Raw genomic sequence first — 25119 nt, forward strand, 5'->3', positions numbered from 1 at the left:
AAAGGGGCATGGCTGTCATTACTATGAATAAAAGGATGCATATTTGAAAGAGGCTCAGAGGAACAGCTTTGAATCCCCACCTGAGCGCCTGCCAGCTCTAGACTTTCAGCAGATTAATGGACCTTTGTGCCTCATTCTGTCCACCTGCAAACTGGGTATACTCATATTCATCCTCTCTTCTTGGGGTCATTGTGAGGGGTGAGTGAGTCTGTAGGGGAAGCTCTTGGAGCCCAGGTGGGAGCGTATTCTATTGTTTTCTCCCATCCTGGGAGAGAGCGCAGGTTAGAACCTGTTTCTGTCCACACACCCGTTCCCTGAAGGAAGTGGAGGTGCATGTTCCCATCGGAAGTGGGCCCCTCTTAGACTCCAGCTCGGGTTCTCATCTGTTGCTGGGCCTGATTTGAGTTCCATTTGTTTGGGTAAAGGTAACAACAGATTTAGGGTCCAAGACACTCCCTCCCGGCTCGCCTTTCTAACAGTTCATGCTCTCAAGACAAAAACCATGAGCCTGGGGCTCCCACTCCCAGGGTGTGACCCAGGGTCCCTTCACTTCCCCCCAGCTTGTTCATCCTGGGTTGGCTTTCTTGAGCAGAGGCAAGGGCAAGGGAGGGATGAGCTAGGCGGCCTGGGCTGTGACTGGTGGGCTCCCCCACAGCACAAGTCTCAGCTGATAAGCCTCGGTTTTAAGGACTCAAGCCCTCTTCTCTCTCCTAGAGCTGGGGCCTTTCCAGGAGCTAAGCCCTTGGCTCTTGAGAGGTGATCTGACAAAGGGGCTTGGAGAAGAAAACCTGCCTTCCCCAGCTCCCTCCTCCTCCCACGCCCAGCGCTCCTTCTCCCCACCCCGCCCCGTTCCCACAGCTCCACTCCTCTGTGTGTTTGTTCTTGGTTTAACACTTCCTGCTATGCAAACGGCTGGGTGTGTACACCCAGGACTGGGGACACACAGCAGGAGCCTCTTCGGCTGACTGGGCTGCTGGCTGGGCATGGTTTGGTAACCTCCCAGAACCTTCCAGGTTCCTGGTGGGCTCAGGTTACAAGGAAGAGGGTCTGGGAGCCTGGGCTGAGGTGGAAGACGGGAGGCACGCTGCGTGTCTCCAGGCGGGTTAGTGAGCTGAGTGCTGCGGGTGGGCTTCCTGGGCCTTGAGCTCCTCCCACCGCTGGGCCCCTCTCTCAGACTCCCCTCTGGAGTTTGCTTTGTCTCTTATTTGTAAAGTAGATTCAGGATGCCCCCCTTACCCCCAGCCTCTGGTGGCAGTTAGTAAAGTTGCATGTGGCAGCCTCCAAGCCTTTTGGAATCAGAGGTGGAGGAAGTGGGCCGATTTCTCTCCCCTGTTTCGAAAGGCAGAAGGCAAGTTGCTGGGGGACAGAGCGAACAAGTGACAATGTGTAGTCACGAACAAGTTCAAGCCCGCCTGGCCTCCCTCCCTGAGGAGCCCTTCATGGGACACCCAGTTTGTTTCGGTGCATGCATGCTGAGTCGTGTCTGACTCTTAGCGACCCCATGGACTGTAGCCCACCACACTCTTCTGTCCGTGGAATTTTCCAGGCAAGAATACTGGAGTGGATTGCCATTTCCTTCTCTAGGACACCCAGAGCCAGAGATAACTGATGAGATGGGGAGCCATCACCCCATCTTCTGTTGCAGGATTCTAGAAGCAGGGCTAACTGGGTGTCCTCTGTCAGGAGAGCAGGACCGGAGCCCAGCTCAGTGTGGGGCCGCCTGTGCCTTTCAGCCAGCCCTCTCCGCCCGAGGCCTATTTTCAGAGCTTCCCCAGATAAAAATAACTGCCTCCAAGGGTCTCAGGCCAGCCAGGGGCACGCATGCAGCACTTCCCCTCCCCAAAAGGCCCCCAACCATGTCCTGAGAAGGCGGCCTGACGCCCAAGAGCCGGCCCTGTCCATGTGACCCACCCTGCTGAGCGCCGGCTCTTCCCCTTTTGCAGACGGAGTGGGAGTTTAGGAGGAAGCAGAGTGGTTGTGTCTTGTCTCTTCATAGCCCTGAGTGCTTCCCCCTCAGTTTCTGAGAAATCCTGACCACCCTGCCTTCCCAGGGCTGTTCTCTCCTATTTCCTTTGTTCCCACCCTGGGTAGGATTACACCCCAGCAGGAACAGGGACTCTGGTGACTTGGCCCCTCACCTGGACCTGGGTTGTGGTGGTTGTTCCGTCGCTCAGTCGTGTCTGACTCTCTGCGACTCCATGGGGACTGCAGCACGCCAGGCTTCCCTGTCCTTCACCATCTCCCAGAGTTTGTTCAAACTCATGTCCCTTGAGTCAGTGATGCTATCCAACCATCTCATCCTCTGTCATCCCCTTCTCCTCCTGCCCCCAATCTTTCCCAGCATCACAGTCTTTTTCTAATGAGTCGGCTCTTCGCATCAGGTGACCAAAGTATTGGAGCTTCAGCATCAGTTCTTCCAATGAATATTCAAGGTTGATTTCCTTTAGGATTGACTGGTTTGATCTCCTTGCAGTCCAAGGGACTCTCAAGAGTCTTCTCCAACACCACAGTTCAAAATCAATTCTTCGCCGTTCAGCCTTCTTTTATGATTCAGCTCTCAACATCTATACATGACTGCTGGAAAACCACAGCTTTGACTATATGGACTTTTGTCAGCAAAGTTATGTCTCAGCTTTTTAATATGCTGTATAGGTTTCTCATAGCTTTTCTTCCAAGGAGCAAGTGTCTTTTAATTTCATGGCTTTAGTCACCATCTGCAGTGATTTTGGAGCCCCCCAAAATAAAATCTGCCACTGTTTCCATTGTTTCCCCATCTATTTGCCATGAACTGATGGGACTGGATACCATGATCTTAGCATTTTGAATGTTGAGTTTTTTTCACTCTCCTCTTTCACCTTCATCAAAAGGCTCTTTAGTTCCTCTTCGCTTTCTGCCATAAGGGTGGTGTCATCGGCATGGGTAGATAGAGGTAAAAAAGGATAAAGTCTGGGACTTTCCTGGTGGTCCAGTGGTTAAGACTTCACCTTCCAATGCAGGTGGTGGGGGTTCTGTCCCTCATCTGGGAGCTAAGATTCCCATATGCATGGGGGCCACAAAACCAAAAACATAAAACAGAAGCAATGTTTTAACAAATTCAATAAAAACTTAAAAAATGGTCCACATCAAAAAAGTTAAGGATAAACTCTGATCAGTCCCCAGAGCCAGCTCAGTATCCTTCACAGAGCACTGGGACCATGAGCTGGATGGGGCACCTGTCTGCGGTAGGGAGAATGCTCTTCCTTTTTCTCGGCCCAGATTCCCTCTATATCCTTCCTGCCTGCAGGCTTCCCCAGGCCCCACTTCTCCAATGGGCTTCCCATTGGGCTTCTCCTCAGAGCTTCCCTCTGAGGCCCTGTTCCCATCACCTCCTCTGTGAAGCCCTCTCCAAGCTGGGCCAGGACAACCTTGGCACCTGTTGGTTGGTATTTGCAGTCCAAGCTGAGTAATAACCGTATCTTGCTTTGTGCACAAGAACGTTTCATTTATGTTGGTTCACCTTACCCGCATAGATTATAACGTTTTGCAGAACAAGGACTGTGAGTCATACAAATAATCTCCAAAGGGAAAATTGGACCCTGTCAATCCCTCCAGGGAAAGCCAGGTCATTTCACGGGCTTTTTAGCCGCATTCCTTCCCCCGTGTGATCCATGCCTTGCTCACCCCTCCGGCCCTGCTTTAGGGCTCTGCTTGCCAACCCCCTCGCTCGCTACAGGCAGGGTCACCAGCCTGCTTGCAGCTCCTCTCTCTTCCCAAGCTATTCCTGCCTCAGTCTGAGGCATTGAGGAAATCTGCCTAGAATATTGTCCCCTTTGCCCCTGTGCTTCCATTTCAAGTCAGCATCCCCTGCTTGTCCTTCCGCACGGTGTCCCCTTCTTATTTCCTTCACTGCATTTATGTACGATCTCGTGTTTGATTGTGTCCTTGTGTTTTGTCTGTCTCTACTTCTCCATGCTCCCATGGGGGCAGTGACTAGTGAAACACTGAATACCCTTCCACATACCCCCGGTCTGGCCTCACGTAGGCACTTGGTCCATTATTTGTGGAGTGAATAGTAATCATAGTAGCAGCTAGCATTTATTGATTGCCTCCTATGTGCCAGGCATACGCTCAATATTTTATATAAATTATGGCTCATGGCTTTGATAATATTATCCCAGTTCCACAAATAAGGCTGCTGAGGCCCAGAGATGCTAAGTGACTTGCCCAGAGCTATCAAGTGGCAAAGCTGGGACTCTGGCCCACACTGCCTGGCCTGCACCAGGTCAAACCCCATCCAGCATTCCCATCAAAGGGCTGGACGCGAAGGCCTTGTTGGTTCCAGCACTAGGAGGGTCAGAAGGAGGACTTCTGCTTTTTCCTGCCGTCATCCTTCTGTCTGGACTTTTTAGAGCTGGGAGGACAGGGAACCAGAAGTCAGAGTGTTGTCTGGGTTTTTAAGTAGATGGGACTTCCTCATGTGGACAGATAGACGGGAAGATACAAGGAAGCCTGGCTTGGGCATCTGGTTGTTGCGGCTGGCTCGAGCTGGGGTTTGGGGGGCAGGTGTCTTTTCTCGGGGTGAGCCAGCAATAACTTGGGCCTCCCTCCAGTGGAGGTGTTCCTTGAATCCATCCTCTGTTTGAATGCTGCTCTTATCAGAAAGCTCACTACCTAATCCTGTGAGATCATGGAGGGCGGCTTTATGAGCCCATACCTGCTCCTGCAACTTCTCCTTTCTGCTCCTGGGTCTCCAGAATGACCCAGATTAAGTCAAAAGCCTCTCTCCACCCAGCCCTTTATCTACACAGTAGAGGAAGAACACCCACCGTGTCTGACTCAGGCTTCTCTCTCCCAGGTAGACCTTCCGCCCCCCACACCCTTCCCCCTTGTGCCTTCTCTGTGGGAAAGTTTTCCAGACCCTGTCCCCCAAGGTGGACAGTCTGGGCATCTCTGGGGACTTTAGGGCTGAATGAAGATCAACCATGGAGGAGCTCCTTATCCTTCAGTATCACTTTTTGTTTGTTTCAACTATGCATTTTAATACCTATTTTTCCCTGATTAGAAAATAAATATTTACTCATTGGAGGTAATTTAGGAAATACAGGGACTTCCCTGGTAGTCCAGAGGTTAGGACTCCATGCTTCCAAAACAAAGACTCCATGCTTCCGGTGCAAGGGGCATGGGTTCGATCCTTGTTGGGGAACTAAGATCCCACATGCTTCATGACAGGGCTAAAAAAAATAAAACAAAAATACCGAAATCACATTGAAGAAAACATATCCAAGATTCCTTTTCCCTTAATGCTGGGCTTAAAATGATTTCAGCTCTTGGCAAGTGTTGGGAATGGTCTTGAGTTTCTGTCTGTCACCTCACCCTCTCTACCAGCAGGCCTGGGAGCATCTTGGTGTAGACAGTTAGAGATGACAGATGGTCTTGCATGTTAGCCTTGGCTCTGAGAAACGGGTCTGAGGCTACAGCCAGGCTCCGTGACAAGGATGGTTGTGATCACTTAGTAATGTCTGCCACGGGTCTGGGAGGCGGGACAGTGGTGTGGCTGCCACCTGCTTACCCTCTGTATACTGAGTGATGGGAACTTAAGATGTCAGTGCAGCTGAGATCAGTTTGGTCCCTTAGAAACTCTGTCTCCCAAGTCCTAGAATCATGTTCTGTTTCTTGAAAGGAAACAGCTAAGGGATTGAGTTCTCAGTCAACCCTCCTTCCCCCTGAAGTACAACAAAGGGATTTATGACTCCGAGCATGAGGCCATTGTGGAAGAAAGCTTTGGATCCTGTTAGACCCTCAAGCAAACCCGCAGCAGGCTGGGAACCTGGGGCCCCTCGAGGGACAAGGGGTGGGAGGAGTGTGTCTAGGCACTACCCCTTGGGCCTGGCAGAGCTGCTGGGCCAGGCTCTGGCCGTCAGATGCCCTCTTCTTGCAGTTGCACGTGGCTTGCTGGGGCCTGTGACATCTGCTGCTAGATCCAAACTGAACTTTGAGTGCCCAGCCCTCAGTGGCCTTGTCTGGGGAGAACTTGGCCAGCAGGAAGGCCTAACCTGGGCCCTGAGCCTGCTGACCCTCCAGTTTACTTGCCTCTCACCTCTGCTCTTTCTTCCTTCTCTCTTCTAGCCCATGAAACCTCTGAAGGCCACTGCCACCACCTCCCAGCCCGTACTCACCATCCAGCAGATCGAGACCATCTTCTACAAGATTCAGGACATTTACGAGATCCACAAAGAGTTCTACGACAACCTCTGCCCCAAGGTGCAACAATGGGACAGCCAGGTCACTATGGGCCACCTCTTCCAGAAGCTGGTGAGTCTCCTGTTGATGGAAGGCACTTACCTGGGGCCTCAGTGGAGCCACTGGTGTTGAGAGAGAATCGATTGGCCCCAGACTTCCTTGGCCTTCTTGAAGGCCTAGGTCATTCTGAGTCTTGGAGAAAAGCCTAGGCTTTTGCCTTGTGGGGAACCTGCCTTGTACCTGGGCGCTCGGCCCTCCCCGGGGAAGCCCTAGAGTTCTTCTAGGGCTGCCGGAGACAGGCCATATGCATGGGTGCCCCTGGCAGGGGGCTTCAGGGCTAGACTGAAGGCTCCCCTGTGGGCCTCCGCTGATGGAGGGGCAAGTGCCGGGTGGAGGGGCAGGCATCACTCCCCTGAGACCTCAGACGTTCTCCTCACTTCCTTGGTGCCTCTGAAGAGTTGGGGTGGAGGGAGACAGTGTCAGCTAACGATCCTCTGCTGAGGACCCTGGACAGAAAGCACTAAGAGCCCAGCCCCTCACCATGGCAGGGCAGGGAGAAGGAAGGAGGAGGCAGAAGTATCGTGTGGCCTTGCCTGAGGTCAAGGTCATCTAGTGCCCGGGGCTTCTGTGACACCGTCTGCTCCAGCTCAGTGTCTGTCTCTGTCCATGTCCCCCAGTCAGACCCATGGGCCCCCCATAACTTTCGCCAGCCTAGCAGGCAGGATGGAGCACAGGAGTCGTGGTCCTGTCCTCTGGGTGTAAGTGGTGGGGGGCAGGGAGCAGGGGTAGGACCTCTCTGCAGGGGTGGGACCCGTTGAGTGGACAAGGCCTCTGCTTTTCTTACCCAGAGAAGACTCTTGCTTGGATGCTCCAGGGCCACAAGCTCAGCATGCTCAAAACTGAACTCATTGGCTCTGAGGCTGTTTGCAGTCTTCCCTGCCTCTTTCTCAGTGGGTGTGGCAACATCCCATGGATGGATATCCATGACTCCTTAGGACTCATCCTTGGCACCTCCCCTCCCTGCATCCCTTGGAGTCCACTTCTTTAAAGCTCACAGCCACCCGCTGGTGCCCTCATCTGGACCACTGCTGTGGCCTCAGGAGTGCATTCTGCCCCAGGCCTGCCTCAACCTGCAACAGCAGAATGTTTCCTAAACTCCTGCCTGGACCTCACTTCTTCCCTGCTCACATCCCTTCAGGGGGCTCCCCCTTACCCACTGAATAAAGACCAGCCTCCGCGGTCTGGTTTATGAGACCTTTGCATGCTGGCCTCAATCCACCCTGGCCTCTGGCTATTGCCTCCCCGACCCAGACCCTGAAACCTCTGGTCTCTCAGTTCACACCGCAGATAACACTTGACCTCTCTGTACTTGCGGCTCTAGCCTCAGATGTCCTTCTCTGTCTGGTCTGGCATCGCTGGTCAGTTTCCAGTTTAGAAGTGACCTCTGTGGAGGACCCTTCTGCAGCCCCTTGAATGCCGCTACTGTACTTATACCCTCCATGAACACTAAACTGCCTGACTCCCCAGAATATGCTCCAGGAGGACAGACTGTGTTTTCTTCAGCTTGGACTCTGAGAACCAGTCTAGAACTCAATACGTGAATGAGTGAGTGAGTGAATGAATGAATGAACAAATGAGCCAATGAATGAGTGGGTGAGTTGAGTACACCTTGTTCTTGGCCCCTGGGGCCAGGTAGAAGTTGGAAGGGCATTCAGGAGACATCACAGGTCCATGTGCTGAGGGACACATAGAGATAAACGCAGTTTCTAGATCCAGGTCACAGCTGAGTTGGAATCCAGGCTCTGCCACAGGTTAAATGTAAATGTGTGGCATTGGGCAGCTTAGCCAGTTTCTCCTGACTCAGCTTCCTCATCTGTAAAAATGAGGATAATAATAGTGTTTACCTTGTTGGATTGTGAGGACTGAGTGAGTTAATACCTGAAAAGTTCTTGGAACAGGACCTGGAGTGTAGTAAATTAGGAAATACTTAATACTTAGTCATTATCATTACTGTTATTACTATTATTACTGCTGTTATTACTATTGTTAGGAAGAGGCATCCGCAAAAGCCGTTCTTGCCAGGGAACCCCACACTTCCGGTTCTGGCGGCCTAAGAGTACTGGCCCCCATTCAGGGACGATTAACACCCAGTCATCAGCGCCCACCTGGTCCAGGAGCCTGTGCTGACTGGCTTGAGGGGGAGCCTCTCCTAGCCCTCAGGAGGGCAGAAGAGAGCAAACCCAGAGAGGGCTGGGGGGGAGGGGAGGGGAGGGCAGGGGTATGGGAGGAGTGAGTAGCCAGGAGCATAGTGGAATGCCTGCCTGATTTATCTTTGTCACTTAGACACTGCTGTCACCAGGGTTCCCCCTTCTGGTTTGAGCTCCACTGGCTTGGCCATGAATTTGCTACCCCAGCCCCCACTTCACTTCCCCTGCCTCATGAACTGACATCTGAAGCCCCTGAGGCTACAGGCTTGGGAGAAGGCCGGGGCAGGCCAGGCATCTGGAGGTGGTTTCTTTCCAGCTGGTCTCTGGGTATTTGATTATCTATTACCGAGAGAGGGGAATTAGCATCTCTGTTATTTGTTTTATGAGATCACCCCCGTGCCAAGCTGCTGTTTCCAAAGCAACCTCCACTTCCCAGGGAATGGCCCAGGCGGGCCAGGCATCGGGCCCGGCAGACTCAGGGGCTCCATGGAGATGGTGGTGCCTGGATGGCCGGTGACCCCTGCACACAGGCCTTCTGCCCAGGGGCCTCCTGCTTGCAGCCTCTTTCCGGCTACACCCTTGGCAGTGGGTTAGGAAGGTAGCACTCCACCCTGAGCCCCCAGCCTGTATCCCTCTCATGGAAAGGTGACAAGGAGGATGTGTACCTGGAAGGATATCAGTAATCCTGGTTTAGGAAGCAACTGTCTAGCACGCCCCTGTAGCCTAGGACACCAGGGGCCAGGACACTCCCTGGAAGAGGAAGCAAACTCCATCCCTTCCCACCCCTGCCCATTTCTGAAAAGTCTGGCCCAGCTGGGGCTGAGACCTGCACGGCTCTGGCCCTGGCTTCTTAAGCATCTCGGGTCTCACTTTTTCCTCTGGCTTTCCTGGGCCCCACCTGCCAGCTTCCTTGAGCTGTCTCTGCCCTGGAGGGCTCCAGGTCCCCTAGCCCACCTCTTTGGGTCCTTGAGGAGTGCAGCTATTCTGCAGAAAGCAGAGTCTGTCTGGGCAGGGCTCAGGGGCAGCACACTTCCTCCCCTACCCACCCCCATCCCCGCACCTTGGTGGGTAGAAGGCCCCAGCAGCTGAATTTCCTTGCTACTTCATTGACGAACAACTTAACCAGAAAATCTAGAGAATAATGTAGCAAACAGCAATACACTCACCTCCCAGAATTAATAGACATGAAGCTCTGAAGATTTCATAGTAGTAGTGTTAGTCACTCAGTCGTGTCCGACTCTTTGCAACCATGGAGTGTAGCTCACCACGTTCCTCTGTCCATGGGATTCTCCAGGCAAGAATACTGGAGTGGGTTGCCATTCCCTCCTCTAGGGGATCTTCCTGACCCAGGGATTGAACATGGGTCTCCTGCGTTGCAGGCAGATTCTTTACGGTTTGAGCTACAGCCACTCTCTGAAGATATAGCGAAAGACTTTTTAATCAAGAAGCTAAAGCATTGCAGATGGGGATGACGTTCGTCTCTCTCTCTCTGCCACCCTTTCCTCTTGCCCTTCCTCTCAATCTAGAAGCAGCTACTGGCATGAATATGGTGTGTAGTCTTTTAGGCTGCAGTTTGTGGTTTTTGCTACGTATCTGTATCTTCTTAAAGCATTGCAGTTACTTTTAAAGTGTAGAAAAGTGTGTATATATGTATCATATTTTGCCATTCCATCGGCACTCATTTTGAAACTTGTCATCGTTGCTACACAGAGATCTAGTTCATTCATTTTAACTGCGCAGTGTGTATGGGCTCCTTTCTTTGTGAGCATTGGTTTGCAGTCTTTTCACAAAAGGAAAAATGAAGTGGGTAAAATACCTGTGTTTACACTTCCTTGTGCACACAATACATGCAAGTTTCTCTAGAGCAGTGCTTTCTAGTAAAAATAATAGTGTGAGCCACATATATAATGTAAATTTTTCTAGCAGCAGCCACACTCAGTAGAAATAAACAGGTGAAATTAATGTGAAGAATGTATTCTATTTAGCTTGATAGAGTCAAAATATGATCATTTCCGTATGCAGTCAAGATTAAGGAATTAGATAATTTACATTCTCTTTTGCGTGCGAAGCCTGTGAAACCTATGTGTTTTGCACTGACAGCCCACCTCCATCTGGACTGGCCACGTTTCAGGTGCTCAGTATCCATGCGCAGGGCTTCCCTGGTGGCTTAGACGGTAACGAATCTGCCTGCAGTGCAGGAGACTCGGGTTCAATCCCTGGGTCAGGAAGATCCTCTGGTGAAGCGAATGGCTACCCACTCCAGTATTCTTGCCTGGGAAATTCCATGGACAGAGGAGCCTGGTGGGCTACAAGTCCACGGGGTTGCAAAGAGTCACACACGACTAAATGACTGACACGTGTAGCAAGTGGCTCCCGTATTGGACAGCATAGCCCTGGGGTCTGTATGTAGAAGAGGATATGCTCAGTAGTAGGCTGAACTGTATGTATTTTCAACTTTATTAGTTATTGACAAATTACTTTCCAAATAATTATACCAATTTGCACCACCCACAGGCAGTCTTTAAAAGTTCCTGTTTTCCTACATTCTTTCTGACTCTTAATATCATTAGACTTTTAAATTTTGACCAGATTGATGGGGATGAAATAGTATCTCATTGTGGTTCAATTTGAATTTCCACCCTTTGCTCCTGTAAGAGGAAACACACATGCACAGCACAGAGAAGGCTTTCCATAAATACATCTGCAGAATTGAATTAATGAAACTCGATTTCCCCTTTTGCAGTAAGGGCTGATGGCATCTGTTCTGCCTCCCTGAGAAGACGGGGCTCTGTGTGGTCCTAAGCCGGGGAAAGTTTTGTATTAGGTGCAGACTGACAGGCAGATGTGTAGAGAAGAAGGACCTCTGGCTCCTCGAAGGCTGAGGAGGTGGGGACAGGGACCTGGAGGCCAAGGGAAGTGGGGACTGTGCCTTTAAATGCAGTTCCCCACTCTCAGCACGGGGAGTGGAGCCCTGAGCAAGCCACATGTGCCCACCCCCCTCCCTGTTTCCCCCTGCTTCAGCTAATTCCAGGATGTGAAAGACGTGTGAGGCATTAAGGGGCTTCAAACTGTGCAAGACTTTGATGATGCTAAATAAAGCCAAATGCTGCTATGAGCTGAGTTTTAGCAAGCCAACAAAGGCCCTGCCCTGCTCCCCCCAACCCCCCAAACCCCCTTGTTAACCCTATTGGCTGAGCCAGTTTCCATGGAAACTGTGGAGTTCAAAGGGATACTGTAGTATGTTCATTCCTGCCTTTTCTCTCTGCTCCCAGCTAGCCATTTGGACTGAGTTAGAGGTTCTGAGTGCTAAGGGAGCTCCAGGTGCTCTGGTTATGCTTTCATCCATTCATTAATCCTTTCTCCCCATCCCACTCCTGCCCTCCTCTCTCTTCTCCCTGCAGGCCAGCCAGCTTGGTGTGTACAAAGCATTTGTGGATAACTATAAAGTCGCTCTGGAGACAGCTGAGAAGTGCAGCCAGTCTAACAACCAGTTCCAGAAGATCTCCGAGGTGGGCAGCTCCCTGCACTGCCACCCCTACGACTCAGGGTTTTGAGGGGCTGGTCAGAGCCTTCCAGACTTAGAGCCTCTCCTCTTCTGCTTGGCCATGAGAAAAATAGTTCCCCTGATGGGTAACAGCCTGACATTTGCTTGTTTGCCCTTGACATTTTCCTTCTTAATATAAGAATATCGATTTCTATATGATTTTGTTATTTTGTTTTAGGTTATTCTGTGTTAGAACAGGGGAAGCAAAAAGAAAAAAGGCAGAATTCTCCCACACTGGGGTAACCTTAAGCAAATCAGTTCCTTCTCTTGGGTGTACGTCCTCTGCTGTAGAGGGACCTATCTGGATTGGTCCAGCTTACCCCAAGTCTGCTTGACAAGAACCACCTGCAGACTGAAATGCAGATCTTCAGGCACCTTCCCTGGAGCTTCAATTCAGAAGGTTTGGGGTGGGGCCCAGGAGTCTGTTTTTTTTTTTTTCAAACAAGCTTGCCCAGGTGATTTTTATAATCAGAGAGGCTTGAAGGAGTCTAGACTAGGTGATCCTTTAAGATCCTCGAAATCTCACAGAGAGAGGACAAGGGCCCCTTATCTGGAGAAGAAGCTCTAGACCCTCTGGCTGGGAATATGCCTGTCTGTCTCTGGGGAGAGTCCAGCCCCGCCTCCATCTTCCTCTACAAGGCAAAGATGTGACATCATCTGCCGTCAACACTTGTGTCCAGGAAGTGTCCTAGAATTCTTCAGGAGCACAGGCCAGCTCACCGCTTGAGCCAAAAAGATCTCAGGGATACCCCCCAGCCTAAGGCACTGGCTTTACAATCAAAGTCCCCAGCTCCAAGCTCAGGGTAAGAGAATGTCTGATTCCAAGGAGAGGGAGCTCTTTCTGCAGTTTTGGAAGTCCTGCTGTATAGGCCTCTCTCGATCCTTTGCTTTCTCAGCTCCAATGCTAGAAAAGTTGGTGAGATGCAGGATAGTTTTTGGGAAGCTACTAGGGTGATAAGGGTTATACCCAAGTTTGAAATCAGCCGAGAGGGAACACACGTGTTGGGCAGATGGAGATGAAAGTGTGAGCTTGATTACCCATCAAAGCTGGATTGGAATAACGTGGATGTGATCTGTAGCCACACTGGGTTTGCTAACACTTCCCTTCCACGTGCAAACACATTTCACGGGGGCAGACAGAGAGCTGAGCTCCTTTTCATCCCCCAAACCCAGGGATCAGGTGAGTCACCCTCTGCCTGGAAGGATGGCGTGGAGCGAGGGGTAGGAAGGTCCCAGTACGTGGAGCAGTGAGGCTGGAGAAAGGGTGGTCCCTGTCTGTGTTCGAGTGGCCCTGCCAAGGCTGCCTGGGTGCCTGGGTCATGTATTGTCTAGAGAGTGGGAGAGGGTCTCCTCTTAGCCTGGGCTGACTGCCTGTTCTCTGTTCCCTACCCCAGCAGCAACAGAAACCCCTGTGCTCATCGCCAAGCCTGCCTCAAAGCCAGCAGCCCCACAAGGGCAGAGCGAGGCGCGTGGCCGGCTGCCAGTGGCTCCTCACCCTGACTCACGCGCGGTCGCAGTTGCTCCCTACTAGCGCTGCCACTTCATTACTGCAATTAGGCCCTTCTCCTCTGCCGCGGAGTGATTTTGTACCTCTAGGCTGCACTGGAAGCGGGCATGGAGAAAAATTCCCTAAAGCTGGGAATCTAGACACCAGCCAGAGACACAGCCTTGAGAAGCTGAGGAACCTCACTTTTTCCCACCCCCATGCCCCAGGCTCATCCCTGGGGGTTTTCCTCTGTCTAGAAACAGCTTGAGGCAGGAGTAGCAAGTGTCGAGCGCCTGCTGCTTGGGCATTTCCTCCCAGGCAGAGCAGACAGCATCACCTGGTCCCTGACCTTGGCCTCACCTCACCCCCACCTTCCTGCTGACAGTCCCCTGGGAGCCCCCACTCCATGTACTCAGTCTTCCAAGGGGAGATTGCGTTACAACTCCAGTTACAGGCCACACTGGTCCACTGGCAAAGGGCCGGAGCTGGAACCTCTGTCCTGAAGGCAGATGAAAGAGGTTAGATCAGATAAGCCATCCCTGGGGCCTGTTGCCAGCACCCCCCGTCACTTTGTGTGGCATCCCGAGGGGTGTTGCTGTTTCCTTCCCGGCAGTTTGTGGGCTCGGATGTCCAGCCCAGGCACAGTAGGTGGGGAGTGCAGCTGGGGCTGGTGGCTGGGTGAGTCCCTCTCGATATGGGTGAAGTAGAGGTCGGACTGCCCTGCACCTCTTGGCCCCAGGTGCACCACTTCCCTGCTGCCCCCATAAAGGCATGTGGGACCCCTGTCTCCTTCTCTCCAGGGCTGCTCATGCCCAAAGACCAGCTGGTATGCTGGTGCTTGTCCACTAAAACCCTGTGTGCCCTGAGCTGCTGTGCAGCAGTGGCTGCTGCTGGGGGTGATGAAAGGGTGGTCCCATTCTTGCTCATCCTCTGAAGGCCCCCCCTAAAGTTGAGGAGGGGCTTTAGGGGACAGGCCTGAGGAGCACCAGCCGCAATCACAGTCCTCTCTGGTCCCCAGAGTCCCTCCTTGTCTGCATCAGCTGCTGGACCCCAGGAGGCTCCAGGAGTTGACGGGCGTGGCCCAGGGGCTCTGGGGTCAGAGAGGCAGAACAGAGCCCCCGTGTCTGTCAGTCTTGGTCCCTTTGCTGCTGTTTGCACCCCTGGGTCTCGGAGCCCTGCTTCCTGCCGTGTTCACCATGGGGAATGGGGAGGCCCGGGCTGGGGCTGGGCCCGGTAGAATGATTCCTCTCCTCTGTTTGGCAGGAACTCAAGGTGAAAGGTCCCAAGGACTCCAGGGACAGCCACACATCAGTCACTATGGAAGGTACTATGGGGAAGGGGTTGGATTAACAGTCACCTTCCTTTGTCTGGCTTTGTGCCCGGCTTGTAGGTGTGTGCACACGTACTCGCATGCGCGCGTGTGTGTGAGTGTGTGTGTGTGTGTGTGAGCGCGTGCACGCGAGGAGGAATCCAGCCTCTGTCCCCAGGCAGCTGGCCAGCTACAAACGTGCTCCTCCTTAGGATGCCAGCAGGCGCCTCGCTCCCCTCCTCCTCCCCGCTCCACGCGCGCCGCCCTCCCTCCCCTCCCCCTGGCTAGAGGCGCACTCAGAAGCGGCTGCTTGGTTCTGGAGGCTGTGCAGCCGCAGCTGCGAAGGTGGCTGAGTGGCCGGGCCGCTGAGGGGAGCCGGGGAGCCCGGAGCGATGGCCGCACGCTCCCGCCACGGGGACGCAGGCTGCCATGGAAATACTTCTCATCATTCGCTTCTGCTGTAACTGCACCTATGGTAACCCAGACCCCCTCTCGCGGGAGGTGGGGGTGTCCTCCCACCTCTGGGGGCCAGATGGAGGAGGTGGATAGAGGGGGCGGAAACGTGGCTGGCGAGGTTTGGGGGGTGCGGCAGGGAAGGGGAACAAGTGGCTGGACTTGTGTTAACCCCCAGGCAGCCAGCTTCCAACCTGGAGTTGAAGTCTGGGGGCCACTCCAGGCAGAGGGGCTTGGAAATGGGAGGACCGGGCTGAAGGTGCCAGGCTCCTCCGAGGATCTGAGGGGAATTCGCAGCTAAGCTCCAGAGGCTGGGAGCAACTTCCTGGAGAGGCTGTCAAGGAGAAAAAGTGGCAAGGCTGCACCCACAGGGGTGGCCAGCCCGGGGCTGGAGAGGGGTCGGCAGGGGCCGATCGGAGAGGGCCAGATGGTCCAGATGGCAGCGCCTCGGGCCCGGAGGGTGCCAGCTCCGGCTGGAGGGAGAAGTTGGGAGTCTCTTTGTTTCGGGCGAGAGGAGAGGGTGGTGAGCCGCCAGGGTATTGTGTGCTCGGAGCGCACATGCTGCCTTGGCCCTGTCCTCTGTGAACAGGCGACGGGAGAACGTGGAAAGAAGGAATTGGGTAGCCCCCAGTGGGTTCGTTCCTAACCACTGGAGACCCTCGAGCTGAGGTCTTGTCACTTAGTGCAGAAGATCGGCAGTGAGTGCTGGTGGGAGAGGGGGGCGTGGCAGGTTGCTGCTTTGTGAAGGTCACACCCCCACCGTACAATGGGTGGGGGGCCGGGGGCCAGACGGAGCATCCTCTGCAGCTCCCTCGGGGACAGGGGTCCCGAGACAGGTGGGTGCTGCCACCCAGGTTCTCGGCTCAGAGGAGGCTGGCACCAGCCTAGGCGAAGAGGTAGGTGTCCTGAAGCCGGCAGGCCCCGCCTTCCAGGGCAAGAGGTACCTTCAGGATGACCCAGGCTGCTTTGGCAGGGGCATAAGGGTCAAGTGATGCCCCCGGCCTGCTGCTCTGGGCCCCTAGGGCAGGCAGCTGCTTTCAGGACCGTCTTCCCTCCCACCAGGCAGGCGTTTTGTCTCGGCTTCTCTCAGTCACTTTGCTTTCATGTCTCCGTGGTAACCTGGAGCTCCTTGTTGAAGGCTGAACAGAGGGGGGCGGCAGCTTGCCGGAGGAGCGATGCTGAGGTTTTCCGGGCTCTTCCCTGTGACCTCTGCACGATCAGCTGCCCCCTCCCCTTCTTAGATGTCCTGTATAGAAGACTGCTCATGATGGAGAGACCCTGAGGTCGCCCCTCTCTGGCTGTCCCAGCTGGACAGCGCGGGGAGCACTAGTCAGCGGGCAGAGGCTGCCCTGGGCCCCACCCCTCGGCTCAGATCCTGACAGTCTGGACTTGAAGCTGGCCTGCTTGAAGATCGGAGGGGAAATGCCCTTCTCCATTTGGCCCGGGAGTTGGTCAAGTCTCCACTCTGCCTCTCTGAAGAGGAAACAGTCGGCCCTTTGCTTCCTCTTTCTTCCCCAAAAAGGAAGCTTAGTTTTAGTGAAACAGGCCCGGGACCTGAAGTTCAGGGTTTCTTCCACCCCTGAGATGAAGTCAGCTTCAAAGTGTGAGGGGTCAGGTGCGAAGGGGCCCTTGCTGACCACACTGTTTGAACCTTCTCAGCCCCTCCAAAGGGTGCTGGTCTGAGGTCCCAGGGAGGCTGAGTGACTTAGGGCTCACTCTGGGCTTGCCTTGTAGTAGCTCAGTCAGTAAAGACTCCGCCTGCAATGCAGGAGACCTGGGTTTGATTCCTGGGTCAGGACGATTCCCTGGAGAAGGAAATGATAACCCACTCTCCAGTATTCATGCCTGAGAAATCCCATGGACAGAGGAGCGTGGCAGACTACAATCCATGGGGTTGCAAGAGTTGGACAGGACCTAGCAATTAAACCACCACCACTGCAGTTGTCTGCCTTAGTGGTTATGAACCGAATGTCCACCCTCCAGGGCTCCATGCCAAACATGGCTGGTGGGGTGGGAGGCAAAGGAAGTCTGACTCAGGCCCCTAAGGAGGGGGCTCACCTTGCCAACAAGAGAGGCCAGCTCATCCACTCCTTGATGAATCTTTCCCAGAGCCCTCTCAAGGACCACTGGGCTTCTGCTGATGCTGCCCTCCCCCATGGAGGGGGACGGCTCAAAATTAGGGAGCACTGGTAGACCTACATTCAAAACCCAGCTGTCTCTTACAGCTTTGTGATTGTGAGCAAGTTACATGAAACTTCTCTGTACTTTGGAGAATTTTCTGCATATGTAAAATAGGACTAGTGATCATTGCTTTCCTTTTAAAAAAAAAAAAAAAGTGTATTTATTCCTTTGTTTGTTTATTTGGCTATGCCCGGTCTTAGTTGTGGCACATAGGATCTTTCGTTGCAGTATGTGGGGTCTAGTTCCCTGACCAAGGGTAGAACTCGGGGCCACATGTGTTGGGAGCGTGGAGTCTTAGCCACTGGACCACCAGGACAGTCCCTTCCTTTTTTAACTAAAAGGAAATAGCACATGTAAAACAGTGCCATTGGACACGGAGTAAAGTGCTCAGCAAGCTAGAGAGAGACCCACCTTGCACAGGTCATGGCTTGTCTTTTAGGCACTGTGAATGTTGGTTGTGAAAGCCCTGATGGGGGAAGGCTTTGAGGAGGAGGGGGAGAGACGGGCATTGCAACTTGGTGAACGGTGTAGCCCCAGAAATGAGAACCACACGCTGAGGAGCCGGGTCTAGAAGGGGAGAAGCAGAGGCAGGGAGCAGGTGTGTATGGGTGGGAGAAGGTGGGCTGTGCACTCTGCATTCTCAGGGGAGGCAGGTGTGGGGCGTGGGGAGCACGCCTATCACGGCCGCCCTGGTTCCCTCTATATCTGACCGCGGCCCTCGGGCCCTGTCCTTGCTCTTGGCCTCTCCCCACCTTCCTCCCAGCTGCCCCTCCCCAACCTGGGGCTGATACATTAGGACTCATTCCATGGCCACAATCAAGTGGACTCTTGAGGTGACTCGAGGCATATTAATAACCCCTCTGAAACCCAACCCGCCATTTGTGCAGACCTCTGAGCTTAGTCAGAAACCTCTTCCTCCTGGGAGCCAGCAGAGGGATGGAGGGGGCTGACGCTGCAGTATCAACTTTCTCTGGGTGGGAACTCGAGAGCCCACTCTGGCTGGTGTCTGCTGAACTTGCATTTTCTCTGGCTCTCTGGGGTTCTCAGAGAGTGATTTCCCCCTGCCCTGCAGATGGGCTGAGCCACAGGTGGGTACCCTAGACCAGGGGTCCCCAACCTCCAGGATCTCAAGCCTGATGATCTGAGGTGGAGCTGATATAATAATAAGAATAAATCAGAGTACACAATAAATGCAGTGCACTTGAATCACCCTGAAACCATGCCCCTCTTCCTGATCCATGGAAAAATTGTCTTCCAGCAAACCGGTCCCTGGTGCCAAAAAGGTTGGGGACCACTGCCCTAGACAGCCTCAGAACTTGCCCCTCCTGGGCTGGTGACTAATCTGTAACCTCATTGTCCTAGGATAGGCCAACCTGATCTTGTCCATTCTAGCTCCCATAGCCCTTGGACGGGGAGGGGTTCTAGAAGTTGCTAGATTAAGAAAGGGCTGCAAATAAATCATGGGAGGTGTGTTTGCATGAAGCAGTGGTTTTCAACCCTTATGACATCTCAGAATCCACAAAGGAGCTTTGTAAAAATGCTGATGCCTAGGTTCTGCCCAGCAGAGCCTGATGTTTAGCTGATGGGAGAGGGAAAAAGGGGCATCTGAATCTTTTGAGAGTTCCCCACTGATTCTAATGGGCTGCCAAGCAAAGCCAGCAGATGAGGCTCAGGGCACACTGCTGAGACTGCATCTTCTCCGTAGCCAGCAGATTGTTTCCCAAAGTGACCATTTAGCAATGCGCAGGGTATTAATATCCAGGGCCTTGGGGAACTCTTCGGTTTGGGGGCTGGCTGGGACATGAGTGTCAGCCCTGGTACCTGTCACAGCCCGATCCCATGGGACACCCACTCTGGTCCTGCTCGCCAGACCAGCATCCTGCCTCTTACTGCTCCTACAGCAGGACAGAGGTCATGACCCCGTGGGCAAAGGTGCAGGACCAGAGCTGAACCACCCAGGCTGGGAGGGGCAGGGCGCAGCTGCCACAGGAGTTTTGTTTGGAAGTGTTGGTCGGCCAGCTGCCGCCTTCACCTGTTCCCTTGAATCCTGGCAATCCTCATTTGGTGTCCTGGTCGCCGAAGGGTGTGGCCCGTGGTGTGTGTGGGGGTCCTGCTGAGCTTGCATTTTCCCAGCCTCTTCAGGGACTCTCTAACTCGAGGCCCCACCTGAATTCCTTTCGGAAATCTTTACCCCATCAGCTGCCACTTGAGAACAGAGCCTCTCCATGGCCATCAGGCATGCCTCCCTGGTCCTCAGCCAGGAGGGTGTTGAGGGCATGGACAGGGGTCTTCCTCGTGGAGATGAGGTCAACTACGTGGCTCAGAACAAAGAATGGCATTCCCAGCTGGCGGGGCCAGGCTTTGGACCAGAGGGATATGAGAATGATGGGATATGGGGACACCTCTCTCCCTGGGAAAACAGTGTCTCCTTCCTGCAGTCTGGGGTCCTGGGTGTGACCCCTATTGTCCCAGAGCTGTTAGGGGTAAGGCTGTGTAATTTCAGCAGAGGGTCCAGAGGAGCATCTGTGTCTGCTAGGAGCCTGGTCAGGTTGGGACAGGCCTGGGGGACAAATAGCCCTTCAAGAAATCATGTCCAGTGGGAGACAAGAGGAGGTGGGTGGGAGGGGGCTGAGGTCACCAGAGAGCTGTGTGTCCGTCTTTTAGGGTGAGAATGGAGGTGTGGTTGCTGTGGAATCCACTTTGGCCTCCTGTGAGTGGACGTCCACGCAGGGGAGAGAGGCGGCTCAGGGCACAGGCTGGCCCCTCAGGTCTCAAACTGCTCCCTGTCTTTCATCTGACCTGTCCCTGTTGCTGCTTCCCCAACAGCTCTGCTCTACAAGCCCATTGACCGAGTCACCAGGAGCACCCTGGTCCTACACGTGAGTGTCTCCCCGCTGAGTGGCCAGGGAGGGCTTAGTAGTGGAGGGGACCGAGCCCAGGGTGCACAAGCGCTGGTCACTGCCAACAGCCTGTGCGGGGAGTTGGGCAGAGGGTCCCTGGGCCCTGACTGCACCTGCCTGGCCTGTGGTGGCCATGCTGATGGGCCCAGGGCCTAAAAATAGCTTGGCCACAAAGCTTGACTTTTGGCCAAATGCTCCCTGGGAGGCAGGCACTTCCTGCCTCCTCATTCCTTGCCTGGTCTCCAGTGTCCTTGGAGCAGCTGTAGGGTAAGTGGGGGGTGTCTCTCCCAGCTGCCTGGTGAGAGGAGACTCCACCTGGTCTGCACGGCCAGGGACAAAAATAATGACTGCAGCAATAATAAAGGGGCACCACTGCCCTGCTGCTCTAACCCTAATTCTTAGTTCAGCGTTTGCAGGCATGACCAAGTTAGAGTAAGGGTCCCTATTTGCCCCCCTTGGAATTCTTTCAGTGAGGATTGAGTTCTCCCCACTGTCTTCTCGCTAAGCCCCACCCCGCTCCCCCCGTCTCACCACCCCATCCTTCCCAGGACCTGCTGAAGCACACACCTGTGGACCACCCAGACTACCCGCTGCTACAGGATGCCCTCCGCATCTCCCAGAACTTCCTGTCCAGCATCAATGAGGACATCGACCCCCGCCGGACTGCAGTCACAACCCCCAAGGGGGAGGTGAGCTCAGGACCCAGTGGGGCTTGGCCCCCAGGGTGAGGAGGGTGCCCGGCACCAGCTCGCCCATTCCTGCTCTCCTGCTCACGTGGGCACCACCGCCCGATGCCCGGTGGCTCTCCAACCCTGACCCCCGAGTCCCAGCCAAGGACAGGCCTTCAGGTCCTGGGCCAACAGCTTAAAGTCCAGCATCTCATTACTCTTCATCATGGCCCACGGAGGCAGATGAGGAAACGGGGGCCTGGAGAGTCTCTCCAGATCTCCCACACAAGGTCTCTTGGCTATCAGTGTCGGAACTGGATCCTTTAGCTCTGGGTCCCTGACCTCTGGGCTGTGGACTGGTACCTCCTATCAGATCAGCAGCATCACTGGACTAGAAATAAAGAGCACAGTAAATGTAACGTGCCTGAGTCATCCCGAAACCATCCCCCTCACCCTCGGTTTGTGGAAAGTTGTCTTCCAGGAAATCAGTCCCTGGTGCCGAAAAGATTGGGGACCGCAGCTGTAGCTGGGGTGTTCTGTCAGCAAGCCTCAGGCGCTGACCCCCACACCAGGGCTCTGTATGTCTTGTTCTTGAATGCAACCGCCTCCTCTGGGCAGCATGATGTCCTCAGGGTCCCCTGGAAGATAATGGCTCAGGCTGAGGTAGCTTGGAGAGTCAGGGAGAGGGGGCTGAAGCTGCCAGGTGATTGAAGTGTCCCAGGTGGGCGCCTGGATGTGGCTAGCAGCTCCAGTTCCCTGGGGGCCCTTTTTGCTGGAGGAGTGGGGGGGTGCCTCAGTGAGACGAAGCAATTTGAAGAATCAGAGGGACAGTTAGCCCCGTGGGTCAGCAGCCTGACCCACATATGGAACTTCCTATCCAGAAGAGGTAATTAAGTGGCGTTCAGGAGTGAAGGCTGGCTGCCTTTCTGCTCCTTTGTAGTGTTTATGAGGTTCCAGTGTCTCCTGGGGAGGGAAGTAACGAGGGACAGGTTCTGGGGATTGGCTAATGGGACCAGCGCGCTGTCCCTGCGTGCAGCTCCCAGCCGCGGTTTGCAGACCCTGGAATGTCACCAGCTGATTTGACTCTGGGGATGTCTGAGAGATCTCCAGAGGCCCTCGAGCACGACCAGTTTGGGATCGTTTTAATAGTGTGCTCTCTACGTGCTCACCTACATACACAACATATATAGGTCACACAGAGAAGTCTGAGACAGACCGTGACAGCCCCACAGAGGCCCGCTGGCTCAGGGTGGTGGGGAGGAGGCTCTGGAAGTTATGCGTGGAGCGAAATGCTCCGGAGCAGCCAAAGCCCAGGGTAGAGACAGCTGCAGGATCCCCAGGACACTACAACAGCCCCACAGAGGGAAGGCCAGGGTTCCCCATCCAGCCGCCATGTAAACAGGCCTGAGTGGTTCTGCAGGTGAAGTTCAGCTGAAACAAGATCAACATCTTACGCAGAGTTAGGAAGGCATTTCTAGGGTGGAGGCGGGTGGGGTATTTATGACCCAGGGTGGGTCCATCCAGGGGTGAGCTGTTGAGGGCTGCAGAGAAGTGGAAAGCTGCCACTTGCGGGCCATATATTACATGCAAGGCACTATACCGACTGTTCTACGTATACCATGACTCCTGTGCTATGGGGGCCAATGTCATTATCTCCATTTTACAGATGCTAAGACTGAGGCTCAGAGAAGTTGGGGAACTTACCCCCAAGATCTCAGCCAGGAAGTGGCAGAGTCTGGATTCAAGCCCGTGTTAGATTAGGTGTTAGGTATGAACTCAGTCATGTCCGACTCTGCAACCCTATGGACTGTAGCCCGCCAGGTTACTCTGTCCATGGAATTTTCCAGGAAAGAATACTAGAGCTGGTTGCCATTTCCCACTCCAGGGGATCTTCCTGACCCAGGGATCAAACCTGCATCTTTTGCGTCTCCTGCACTGGCAGGTGGATTCTTTACCATGACACCACCTGGGAATTCCAGAGCCAGTGCTGCTAACCACAAGGCACTAGGGTCCCTCCCTGGAGCCCCACTACCACCCCCACAGCTGGATGGGTACAGGCTGGGCCCTGGGCTGACTCCCCCTGAGCAGGCGGGGGTGGGTGTGCCATCTCTCTCAGACGCGGCAGCTGGTGAAGGACGGCTTCCTAGTGGAAGTGTCGGAGGGCTCCCGGAAGCTGCGGCACGTCTTCCTCTTCACCGACGTCCTCCTGTGCGCCAAGCTAAAGAAGACATCAGCCGGGTGAGTGTGCTGGAGGGTTGGTGGGCGGGGGGAGCTAGATCCCGCCCCCTGGAGAAGCCCGTCAGCAGCCTGGGACTCTCTGCATTTTTTCCCCCTTTTTAAAAACGTATTAATTAATTTTATTTTACTTCATAGCCTTTTTCTAAAAATAAATCATGGTTTTAATTATAAATATAATACAACCAAATTACAGGGAAATAAACCCTGTCACCCACCCGAACATAAGCATCAGTCTCCTGCTGCTCTATTTCCTTCCAGTTTTTTTTTAAATGTTCTTATTTTTTTCATATACTTGTAATCAGAGTGAATACCCAATTTGGGGCTCTGCTTTTTCCATTTCACGTCATAAGCATTTTCCCTGTTGCTGCCTAATCTTCATAATCATCATTTTACTTTCCTGCATGATGTTACAAGTGGATATGCCGTAATTTACTTAAGCATTCTCCTTTTATTAGACAGCTCTAAATTTTTGCTAACTGCAATTCAGTGAATATTCATTAAATCTGATTCTACCGTTTATTGAGTGCTTGTGCCATGCCAGGTGCCACAGCAAATGCTTTGAATATATTATTTCTGGTCTCCCCAGTGACTTCATAAAGTAGGTATTATTATCCCCATCTCACAGATGAGAAATAAGGCTTAGAAAAGTGAAATAAGTTGCCCAAGGTCATAGAACTAAAGTAGAGGAGACAGGATTTGAGCCTTAATCTGACTTGAAAGCTTCTTTTGAGCTCCATCTCTGTACCCAGTGACTAGTGTCTCTGTCACAAGCAGAAAAGGCTCTTCCATATGTATCCCCAGGTCTTCCACCTTTATTTTCTTACCACCTACAGTGTGCTGAGGGAGGCAAGCCACAGGCTTAATATTGCAGGGAGGTACAAAACGAAGTCCTGGGGAAAGTGAGAGGAGAAGTTATTATTATGAGCTTCAGTAGAGGGGATGACGTTTGAGATGATTCTAAAGTAGAGGTGACAGTCGTAAGCATGCATACCTCTGCCTTAAGTCCTTTGCCCATGGCAGACATTACTAGTGGACCACAGCACTATTTCTCGCTGGACTTGGATGTAGCTTTATAATCCTCAACTCATTATCCCATGTGACTTCTACTGATAAGAGGTGGCATTCAAAATTAATCTGTTTTGTATCTCTAGCTAAGAAGATAAAGAATGTAAGTTATGTATAGAGAAGCTGGAAGGGAAGGAAGAGTTGGATGGGGAACAGGACAGACCACTCTTGCTGAGACACTAGAGGTGCGGGCTGCTTAAGAATGTCAGTCATCCTGGGCCAGAAGAATGGCAGGCCCGAGGTCCAGAGCCCTTACCGCTGCCTGACCCTGCTGTTGCTGTTGCCGCTGCTAAGTCGCATCATTCGTATCCGACTCTGTGCGACCCCAGAGATGGCAGCCCACCAGGCTCCCTTGTCCCTGGGATTCTCCAGGCAAGAACACTGGAGTGGGTTGCCATTGCCTGACCCTAGAGCCTATCATTATTCCACAAATGTTTCCTGATCAGGCTCCTCAGGGCAGGGATCATTCTTGCCTGTGACGAGTTCTCAGTCAATCCCTCTCAGGTGGTTTTTGGTTCCAGCAATTCAGGCCTGAAGATCCAGTTCCTCTGTGGCTCACATCCCCCTCTGACCTGTTTGCAGGAAGCACCAGCAATATGACTGCAAATGGTACATCCCCCTGGCTGACCTAGTGTTTCCATCCCCTGAGGAGTCTGAAGCCAGTCCCCAGGTGCACCCTTTCCCAGACCACGAGCTGGAGGACATGAAAATGAAGATCTCTGCCCTTAAGAGTGAAATCCAGAAGGAGGTGAGCAGAGCCTGGCATCGGCTGGGGCTGGGAAGTTGGCCGTTTTCCTTGTGGACCTTGGAATTGGGTGTGCCAGGGAAATGGAGGAAGGAGAAGTGATA

At 53.4% G+C, this 25119-nt stretch overlaps 1 protein-coding gene across 5 annotated transcripts in view; it reads left to right on the forward strand.

The window, feature by feature from the left end:
* ABR (ABR activator of RhoGEF and GTPase) overlaps positions 1–25119 on the forward strand; it is a 187969-nt gene that overhangs the window by 114639 nt on the left and 48211 nt on the right. For all 5 annotated transcript variants that reach the window (XM_042255475.2, XM_042255476.2, XM_042255477.2 and 2 more), the window contains 7 exons: positions 6106–6291; positions 11828–11935; positions 14720–14780; positions 20226–20278; positions 20848–20988; positions 23084–23205; positions 24853–25018. In XM_042255475.2, the coding sequence (XP_042111409.1) occupies positions 6106–6291; positions 11828–11935; positions 14720–14780; positions 20226–20278; positions 20848–20988; positions 23084–23205; positions 24853–25018 (837 nt within the window). The remainder of the gene's footprint in view (positions 1–6105; positions 6292–11827; positions 11936–14719; positions 14781–20225; positions 20279–20847; positions 20989–23083; positions 23206–24852; positions 25019–25119) is intronic.

Source organism: Ovis aries, chromosome 11 (genome assembly GCF_016772045.2).
Source record: "Ovis aries strain OAR_USU_Benz2616 breed Rambouillet chromosome 11, ARS-UI_Ramb_v3.0, whole genome shotgun sequence".
Classification (NCBI taxonomy): domain Eukaryota; kingdom Metazoa; phylum Chordata; class Mammalia; order Artiodactyla; family Bovidae; genus Ovis; species Ovis aries.